This window comes from Plecotus auritus (genome assembly GCF_963455305.1).
Source record: "Plecotus auritus genome assembly, chromosome: 9".
Taxonomy (NCBI): Eukaryota; Metazoa; Chordata; class Mammalia; order Chiroptera; family Vespertilionidae; genus Plecotus; species Plecotus auritus.
Window position 1 is genome coordinate 145,554,280 of NC_137783.1, and position 11,032 is coordinate 145,565,311.

Here is an 11,032-nt window from a genome sequence, read left to right on the forward strand (position 1 = left end):
GGAAGAAAATTTCAGATAGAAGGGAAATACTAGTTTTAGAATATTCAAAAAGTGTGTATACATTAAATGCCTTCATATGTCAGGAGAGTCTGTGTACAATTTAGAGAGGTTAAATGTAAGTCGAAATAACTAAGTAAGAATAGAGGCAAAATGGGATGGTGGAAAGAACATGTACTTTGGGATCAGACCTAGATTCATATCCTAGTGCTTCCACTTATTAGCTAAGTGACCATCTGCAAATCTCAACCTCTTTAAGTATCAATTTCCTCATTTGTAAATGAGAATCATAATAACAAAAGCTGACTGTGGGAACTTTATTGAGATCAACTGAAAAAAATAAATGGAAAGTACCTGACCTAAAACCACTCAATAACTGTTATCATTACTATTAGAGGCCTGGTGCACGAATTCGTGCACAGGTGGGGTCCCTCGGCCTGGCTGGCAATTGGGGCTGATCATCTCGCACAGTCCCAATCAGGGCAGATCGGAGCCGGTCGGCCAGGGGAAAGGACTGCAGGAGGTTGGCCGGCTGTGGGAAGTTGGCTGTGGGAGTGCACTGACCACCAGGGGCAGCTCCTGTGTTGAACATCTACCCTCTGGTGTTCAGTGCGCATCATAGCGACTGGTTGACCAATTGTTCAGTCAACCCGTCGTAACTGTTACTTAGGCTTTTTTTTTTTTTTTTTAATCTATATATATAGATTCTCATCTCTGGAATTTCAAAATTCAACCGCAGACAAGAGTTTCCTGACTCTTAGTTTTATAACCTCAGTTGAAGGTTAGCATTTTCATTCTTCATACACATTAAATCAGAGTTTACCACTCAACACAGGTTACACCCCACTAGGGTTCACATAGACCCAAAGTACAGAGTGGAGAACAGTAGGGATGCCTATAATATTTCTCCCCATGACTGCCTACTGAAAGAAAATGGAGGCTATTTTCTAACCAGAAAGTAAAGGGAATATTGCCCCTGTCTCCCCTCTGCTTCTATAAAAATTTCCAGCAGTTCAGAATGTAAAACAGAATTTAAAGAGGACAACCAGCAAGACTTGTGAACCTAAAATTAGGCTTACCAGCTGTGTTTTGGTTAGCTAGTGCATAAGGCACCAGCAGGACACCGAAATATACAGGAGCCTATTCTCTGAAGACAAGTTTTTCACCAGCCTATCTGCCCACCAGAGTAGAGAAGGCTGAAGGAGCAGAAGGAGAGGGGGCTGAATAGCTTTCACCCAAAGAAACTCAGTATCCAAAACTTCTGCTGCTGCCAGACTGACTGGTCTATCATTGAACTCGGAATAGAACCTCAGATGGCTCTGTAACAGTAACAAGAATAAGAGCCACCAACTGCTGAGGGCTTATTATATCACAGGCATTGTGCTCTTCACATGGGTAATCTTGTTTGTTCCTCACTATATAACCCAATGAAGAGAAACAATTTTGATACTCATGTTACATGTGAGGAAACCAAGATTCCGAGAGTGAATTATCCAACATGACACAGCTAATAAGTCTCAGGATAGGACTCAAACCCATAGCCTGCAAAGTAGCTAACTAAAACAAGACTTTTAGGTCATTCATATTCACTCTCCCATTCCTTAGTAACAGAACACAGCTTTTAGCTAGATACACTGTGGCCTGGAGAAAAGATTGTTTCCCAGCTCCTCTTGCAACTAGATAAGGCCATCTTCACTTTACTATGCCTGCTAGCCTAAACTTCAATGTGCTGGCTGGTCCCCCAGCAGCCATCTTGGTCCATCCTATATAATAAAGAGGCAATATGCAAATTGACCATCACACCCTCACAAGATGGCTGCTTACGACCAGGCCGGCAGGGGGGTTAGTGAGGGACAACCAAACGACTGAACAAGCAGGCTGCACGGTGCGACCAGGCTGGCGGGGGGGCCGTGAGGGGCGACCAGGCCGGCAGGGGGAGCAGTTGGGGGTGACCAAGCAGGAATTGGGGGCAGGAAGGGGTGACCAGGCCAGTGGGGGGGGCAGTTAGGAGCGACCAGGCAGGCAGGCAGGTGAGCAGATGCAGTTGGGGGCAACCTGGCCGGCTGCGGTGGGCAGTTAGGGGTGACCAGGCCGGCAGGGGGAGCAGTTAGGGGTGATCAGGCCAGCATGCAGAGGCAGTGAGGGGCAATCAGGTCAGCGGGGTGGGGGGGCAGTTAGGGGCAACCAGGCAGGCAGGCAGGTAAGCGATTAGGAGCCAGCAGTCCAGGATTGTGAGAGGGATGTCCAACTGCCAGTTTAGGTGCAAAACACGGGATCTGGCCTAAACCAGCAGTTGGACATCCCCCGAGGGGTCCCAGATTGGAGAGGGTGTAGGCTGGGTTGAGAGACCCCCCCCCATGCACAATTTTGTGCACCAGGCCTCTAGTTACATCATAAGGATAGCAGAGCTGGAAAGAACCTAGATTCTTCATAACCTCATCGTTTCTCCATACCAGCTTTAGACTGTCTCCATCCAGGCTTCTTTTACACAAGACAGAAATAAGCATCTATCTTGTTTGAGTTGCTGTTATTTTGGATTTTTCCAAATTATTTCATTATTTTAGATGCAGTTGAACTTAATGTAAACATTTATATACTAAATCATAATGTAATACTGTCTCTTTGATGCCCTGGAAATAGATGAGATTATACTTCATAGCATAAATGTACCAAATATTTCATATATATCTACTATCCAACAGGCCCTGTGCTAGGTGCCGGGAACACAAAGATGGATAACATATAGCCCTAACCCTAGCAGAGTTTATCACCCACACAGGAAAGAGACGTGGAAATTACATTGATAGTATACTGCATTTAGTGCTACAATAAATGTATACCAGCTGTTGTTATGGGAACACAGAAGGTTACCTAATAGTCTGTATCTACTAGTAAATACTATCTTTGAAGAAGCACCTCCAACACCATCACCTCCAAGAAATCTTTCCTGATTCCATGCCTCCAGCAGAAATTAATTTCTCTGAGTCCACATCACATACTGTTTGTATCTTTCCTATAGGACTATGTATAAGCTTTCTGATGTCAGGAACCACTTAATATTATTCTCAATAGGTCATACATCTCACCATAGTACTCAAAAACTATTCAAATAAATAAAATTAACTTAAAAGTATCAGTCTTTGACACTAAGTTAACTACATGCTATAGTTTCAACATATTACAATGAATGTTTTTCTCTAATAGTCTATTTAAGTTAAAAGCAGATTACTCTGCTACCTGCCAAAAAACTAGCTAGACACATCTGAAATGAGTTTTATACTGAAAACATCACAGATTCTAATTAAATGTTCAACAAGAATAATCTAGCACATTAAAATGTACATCAGAGTCATTGTCCATATGGTTATTTGCCATAAATTGTGGATTGAGCCTTTAGTATATTTGGAGAATTATGTTTGGTTGGTTGGTTTTATTTTTTAATTCTTGATTCATTTTTGATATCTGAAAAGGGCATCAATGTTGATTTTTTCCCAATGCCATGTTGACTTGATCCCAACCATACTGATACACATACGCCAAAGACAAAAACACACACCAGGACCAGAATTCTGTGTTTCTCTCATCCCACTCTCATCTCTACTCCACATATCAAGACTAAAGGTTTTGTGCTATCCATTCTTCGTGGCCATAGGATCCTGGTTACAGAAGTCATCAGAGCAAAACTTGGTGAAATTCTAATGAATTCTATAGTTTTGTTAGTAATACTGTTCCCATGTTAAGATAACCGGAGTACTGTACGCAGCTTTTGAACTCGGGACATTACAGATTGAAAGAAACTGTGCTGAGCATTTATTTGATTAGGAATCGAAAGTTAGGCAGGTGAGCAGAAGGTAACTGAAAGCAAAGCCTATGACATTTGAGACATTTAAAGAAGACGCTTTCCATATAGATTTGGAATCTTCCCACCCTGCCAAAGAGTAAAGCCCCAGAGTAAAGGCAAACCAAAGTAAACTTTTCACTACCTGACCCTCCAAAGGAGACTGTGGGGAGTGTTGCCTTAGAGCTGAACAAAATGGGTTGAGGGGGGTGGCTTGGGTTGGGATGAAAGAAAATTCTTCAAGAGGCTGTAAACTTTGGAAGACACTTCCTGAAAATTTGGTCTCAAGCAATTTAGTTTAAGGGGGGTTCTAAATAAGTTACACTTTCAAGCTTTAGGGGAAGCAAACCGAAATCCTCCTTCAAATACAGTTTCATGCCAAGACTTGGGAAATCCCGACAAATAATATTTTAAAGGCAATGAGATGCTATGCTGTCAAACATAATGAACAAAAAGAAATAAAGAAACAAGAAAAACACCATCAAAAACAATAACAGAGATCTAAAAAGTCTTCACCTACTAAAAACATCACAGATTCTAAATGAACACGCTGACTTTATTCTTAAAGGAATAAAGACAGCTGCAGTATGAACAAAAGATAATAGGATATGATTCACATATTTATACTAATACATTTGGAAATTTAGATAGAATAAACAACTTTCGGGAAAATAACATTAAAATTAAGGAAAATAGACAACTTGGGCAGAACTATAACCATTAAATGGAATCATAGCCCAAAATACTATACAAAACAAAACAAAACAAAATTCTTTCTCCTGTCCTCCTTCCCTACCTCTCTCCCCTTCCCCAAACCCTCTGTCTTTTCAAGTCCAGAAGGCTTCCATGGTCATTCTTTATGTAACAGGACTCAAACCCATAGACTGCAAAGTAGCCAACTATCAATCATTCTAGGAAGAAATATTCCAATCTTATACAAACACTTCCAGAGCATTAAAAGAGAAAGAAAACGTGAGAAGCAAACAACTTAACTCATATTATGAAGCCAACATAATCTTCATAGTAAAATCTCATGAGGACAGTAAAAGAAACTTGAGTAAATTTCTCCCATAAATCTAAATTAAAAACCTACACAATTTATTAATAAACCAAACTCAAAAATTTAAGGACATCATGAACAAGTTGGGTTTGCCCTAGAAACACAAGGTTGCTTTAATTGTACAATAATAATGACACAAAGGGATGAAAAATAAGACCATATACTAATATATGCATATACCAGTATTTGCTAAAAGAAGCACTTGAAAGATAAAGCAAAAATTTTAATGAAAGTGGGAAACCAGGTGAAAGGGGCAAAGGTGAAAGATATGCTTTTGAGACATGTAAATATATTACTGATTTTTAAATTTAATAGTAAATTGGTTAATGTAATTAAAGTGTAAAATCACATGTATACCTAAGATACAGAAAAAGTATTTGATAAAACTTAGAGTCCATTCAGTATTAAAGAACACTCTTTAATAAATTAGAACTAGAAGGGAGCTTTCTTAATCTGACGAAATACATATGTAAACAAAAAAAACAAACAACTATCACATTATTTGTGAAATGTTGTAAATAATCCCTCAATTAGGAACAAAGAATAACCACTATCACTTATATAAACATTATACTTGAGGTCTTATCCGCGCCAATAAGGCAAGAAAAAACAGTAACAGGTATAAGGATTAAAAAGAAACAAAAACTGTCCCTCTTTGCAAATAACATTATCATCTAGGTAGAATGAACCTATAGATTAATTACTATAATATGTAAGGGAATTTAAGAAGATACCTTAATATAAAAATCAATATATAAAAGTTAGTCATACTCCTATCTACAAACAATTAGAAAAGAAAAATTAAAAATATTTTTTACAATACTATAAAATTATAAGTAACCAGAAATATTTTTCGCAATGATGTAGAAGATCTTTCAGAAAAAAATTGTAAAACTTTATTGTAAGGCAAAAAAAATACCTAAATAAATAGCTTAGAAAACTTCATGTAATGATATTAATTCTTCATGTATTGGTTTATAAATTAAATATGATACAGAAAACATCCTGCAGGCTTATTTTATATAACTTCATAGTATGAGTCTAAGAAATGTAAATGGCCAGACTGGATAAGACACTCTCCAAGAAGAACAAAGTGGAAGAACTTGCTCTACCATATATTAACACATGTTACAAAGTGATGATAGCATATCAGTGTAGAAAGGATAAGCTTTTCAATAAATGCCGCTAGAGCAGCTGGCTATCTATATGTGGGAGAGGAGAATGAAATTGAGCCCCTACCTCCACTACACAAAAATCAATACTAAGTTGAACAAAGCACAGAAAGCACTAACAATAAAGAAAATTATTGATGAAAATTCCATTACATTAAAATAAAGAACTTGATTCAAGGCACAAATTTTTAAAAAGTAAAAGAGAAAACAGAGTATATAAGAAGACACTTGTAACCCATATATATAAACAACAAAGAAGTCAGAAATAAATATGTAAAACTTCTATAAATTAATGAGAAAAAGATCGATAAACCAATAGAAAGGACCTGAATGGGCACTTCAAAAGAATACAAGATATTCAGTCATCAGTGACCAGAGGAATGCAAATTTAAACCACAAGAAGATATTACATATCCACAAGATTGACAAAAGTTAAAAATTCTGTAATAGCAACTGTTCCTGAAGATACAGAGCAAGATCTCTCAAGCACTCTTCATGGCAATGCAAATTGGTACAACCACTTTGGACACTATTTGGCAGCATCTAGTAATGTTAAAGACTAGAGGCCCAGTGCATGGATTTGTGCACCAGTGGGATCCCTCGGCCTGGCCTGCAGGGATTGGGCTGAAACCAGCAGCTCAACATCCCCCAAGGTGTCCCGGATTGTGAGAGGGCGCAGGCCAGGCCAAGGGACCCCACTGGTGCACAAATCCATGCAACGGGCTCTAGTATGAATATAAGATCTTTGGTTAATCTCTTCCCACCCTCCCCCTTCCCCCCTTCCCTCTGAGATTCATTAGTCTGTTCCATGTTTCCATGCCTATGCATTGAGCATCTGCCCCCTGGTGGTCAGTGTGCGTCATAGCTACCAGTCGAACAGTCGCTTAGGCTTTTATATATATAGATATTCATAGTCTATGACCCAACAATCACAGTCTTAAGTTTATATTTCACTTAAATGTATGCAGATGTGCACTGGGAGACATGAACAAGATTGTTTATACCAATATTTATAACAGCCAGAAGCTCTGGAAATCAAATGTTCATTGTTATTATTTTTAAATACATTTTTAATGATTTCAGAGAGGAAGGGAGAGGGAGAGGGAGAGGGAGAGGGAGAAGGAGAGGGACAGGGAGAGGGAGAGGGAGAGGGAGAGGGACAAAGAGAGGGAGAGGGAGAGGGAGAGAAACATCAATGATGAGAGACGCATGCCCCACACTGAGGATTCAGCCCCACAACCTGGGCATGTGCCCTGACTGGGAATCCAACCGTGACCTCCTGGTTCATAGGTTGATGCTCAACCACTGAGCCATGCCAGCTGGGCTCAAATGTTTATTATTGACAGAATAGGTAACTTGTAGCATATTCATAAAATGAAATTCTATACAACAATGAAAATGAACAAACCACGGCCACCTGCTAGATGAATCTTACAAACACAATGACATATTATACCAACTGTGCCAAGTTCAAGTAAGTTTAGGAATGCATACATATGTGGTAAAAGTATAAAAATAAGCAAGGAAATCATCACTGGAAAAGTCGGGATAATGGTTACTTAAGTGAAGGGAAATGGTTATAACTGAAAAAGGGCACAGGGCTTTAACACTGCTAATATTCTATTTCTTAATCTGAGTGGGTTTGCCTTATAATTACTTGACAGACTATGCATGGATTTTTACCCATTTTGAGTGTGCATTTTACAATAAATAAAAAAAGGAAAATTTCAATGCGAGGATTTTCATTGTCAAAGTATTTGTTATCTCAGTGCCAGCAATGTGACTTATGGAATCAAAAGTCATCATAAGATGACAACATTCACAAATGAACTGATCACTTAATAAACTGATCACTCCATTCAAACATTCCTCTCTGGTTAATGCCCGTAGTTTCATTGATTGTATACATCACAATATAAATAAAAGGAAAGTCATTTGAAAATTCATTCATTCAACAAGTATTTATTAATGTCCACTACTTTCCAAACACTATTCTAGGGGGTCAGCAAGGCCTTCTTACAAAAGATGGAGGACTGAAGACCCCCATTCCCATCCCAATTTTGCCTCCACCCTTTCTTCCTCTCTTCCAAACAAGTATCAAACATGAAGAACCCAAAAGGAACTCAGGGCACACACAAAGTTACTATCAAAACCCCAACCTTGGGCAGTGTTGACACTACTTGCTAGGATTCATTTGGCAAAATTCAAGAGCCCTAAGTCAAGGCACCAGTCTCAACAACGGTGATGCTGTGGGAACAGGCTTAAGTGGGGTCAAAACTCCCAACACATGCTTTTTATCTGAGATCCAGAGACCAGAGCCTTCCAATTTTCCAGAAACTGTCTACTAGATTTTGTGAGCACATGTATTTTTCTTGGGTCGGAGTCCAGAACTTTCATCTGACTCCCTAAGGAGTTCCACCAACAGGGTGAAGAAGCTCCCAACTGCTCCCCACAAGCTGAAGGGACAACGTTGTAGGGACATGATCAAAGTGAATGTGGCCACAGCTACGCCACCTGAGTTGAAACCAAGGTAAACTGACCTCTAGGCCTCTGCTCCGAATACCCAGTACTTACTCTTAGCTCTTCGAAGGCTTCGTCCAGGGTGGAGAGTTGGTGGCCCTGGTGGGCCCCAATGACCGGACACAGGACACAGATGAGCTGCTTATCTTCCTGGCAGTAGGTGCTCAAATCGAGCCCATGGTCCGGACACTTCCTCTGGGCCACTCTCTCTGCCTCCATTTCTATTTCTGGGTCAAACTCACTCTCGGCCTCAGTTTCCCCCTCCGCCTCAGATTCTCCATCTTCATGGTTGTCTTCCTCCGCCTCGCTCTCTTGCTCGTCCTCCATGTCTTCCTCACTATCGTCTTCACTCTCTTCATCGCTCTCCTCACTCTCTTCCTCCGTCTCGCTCTCTTCTTCGGACTCACTGTCTTCCTGGGACTCGCTCTCCTCCCCCGCCTCGCTCTCTACGCCGCCCTCCTCCTCCACCTTGGCCTGCGCGCCGGCCTTCCCCTCCCCTTCCCCCTGGACTCGGGGGGCCCAGGCCTGGGCGGCGCCGTGCACGTACTGGGCCAGGTGGTGCCCGGGGAACTTGAGCCGGTGGCCCTCAGCGTGGCGGCGGCAGTAGCAGAAGCCGCATTCCCGGCACACTTCCTCGGCCCCCGGCGCCTCGTCGGGCTCGCACTGGTCACACGTGCCGTCGTGCGGCAGCTCCTCGAAGGCCGCGCCCACTCCGGAGGCCATGCGGGTGCGGTGACAGGGCCAGGCCTGGGGCCCCCCCGCCCGGAGATGGCCGCTTGGCTCCGCGGGCTCCTCACGTCCTCCTCCCAGCCGATCCGGTCCCAGGGAGGCGCTGCCCGCCTGGGCCGCGTGGGATCCGGGAGAGGGGCTGGGGCGCCGCTGCCGCCAGCTCCGGGCAGCCCCCACCGGCCGAGGAGCAGAGGGCCTGCTCGCCCGCCCCGCCGCCGGGCGCCCCCTGCGCTTCCTCGGGGCCCGGGCACTTCCGGTGCGGCGGCCCCGCGCCCCTGATGGTCCCCGCGCCGCCTACTTGGCCTCTTGCTGCCCCAGCGAGATCCGAGATCGCGGAGCCGCGCCACCCCGGTTCCACTTTCCGTGTCCCCGTCAGGCGGCCTCCTTTCACTTCCTGAGTCATTTAAAGTGGCAATGGCCCTTTCCTGCGGTTCCCGTGGGGGCTCCGCATCCCCGGAAGGAGGGGGAGGATGGAGGAGGCCTCCCTCACATCCCAGCTTGGGCCCCGCCTCCCCGGGTATCTCTCTGGAGGTGTCAACTAGGCAGGTGTGCGTGTCTATTTCAGTCTCTCACCTTCCCCATGTGTCCCTGACCACCCCAGTCCCCGCTGCTGCGTGCAAGGGAAGGTGTCAGGACAGAGCATTCCTTACCAGAACCTGACTGCCTGGCATTTCCAGAGGACCCTGGGAAGGGTCCTGTTTGTTCTCCTAGGCCTGGGGAATCTCAGAGTCAGCCTGAGCAAACAGACATTGTCCATCCAAAGCAAAGCTATACTTTGTCTGTTTGCAAAGTCTATTTGCATTCCTGCTTCCTAGGGGCTCAGAACCTAGAGGGCGGCAACCTTTGTGCATCTTTCTGAGAGCCGGCCTTGGGTTTGGCTGAGCTGTCCAATGAAGTAGGTGGAGAGACAGCATTTACCAAATGAGAGTTCCAGTGGGCAGATTGGGTTCCAAAGAGAGGAAGGGGACTGTTATTTATTAACCGATACTAAAGTGCCAAGAATCGGGCTAGCTCTTTTTGTGGCTCATGACGAGCTGGTTTTGAAAGATCCACTGCCCAAGGGCCCCCAGATCCTGATACTACAACTTGTTGGTTTTGTGACCATGGAGATTTAATTGATCTTTCTGTTTTCTGCTTTTAACAAAGTATGTATGTAAAGTGGAAATAATGGTAATACCTATTTCATGGGGCTGTTTTGTGGATGAAATGTAAAGGTGCCTGCCATGTAGAAGTATTCACTACATTTAAACTATTATTATTGGCACAAATTATATTTAATGGACATTATGACCCTTTGAAAGGATTTTAAACATATTTTTTAACACATTGAGCATTTTTGGCTGGCTGCCTGTAGTGTAATCAACCCCCCATCTCTCCACCATATCTAAGCCTCTCCAGTCATTGAAGAGCTTTTGTTTCATATTTGGGAGAGAAAAAGGACATTTTGATCTAGTCCCAGGAGAGGCCAAGGTGTGGTTGAGAAGAATGGAGGGGGATGGAATGATGTCTGTTTTCCATTGACACCCTTGCAAATTTCGAGCTCCAATTTCCAGATGAACATCACAAAAATGCAAGGGAATGGGGTGGGGTAAAAACTCATTTAAAATAATTTTAATGTCTCCACATATAATGTATGCTTACTCTCTATGCAGCTTTTGTCAGAGATTTATTTTTTAGAAATATTTGTGTGTGTTTTTTTTTAACTTCAGAACAATT

The 11,032-nt window shown here is 42.8% G+C and overlaps 1 protein-coding gene across 2 annotated transcripts in view; it reads right to left on the minus strand.

Annotated features, from left to right (window-relative positions):
* The window catches only part of TRIM44 (tripartite motif containing 44), an 81,423-nt gene extending 71,819 nt beyond the window's left edge, over positions 1 to 9,604 (minus strand). Inside the window, exon 1 of one of the 2 annotated variants that reach the window (XM_080643157.1) lies at positions 8,642 to 9,555. In XM_080643157.1, the coding sequence (XP_080499283.1) occupies positions 8,642 to 9,310 (669 nt within the window). In that variant the 5' untranslated portion in view covers positions 9,311 to 9,555. Of the gene's footprint in view, positions 1 to 8,641 lie in introns of both variants that reach the window. The other variant, XM_080643158.1, reaches the window with a different exon arrangement.
* Between the last annotated feature and the right edge of the window lie 1,428 nt (positions 9,605 to 11,032).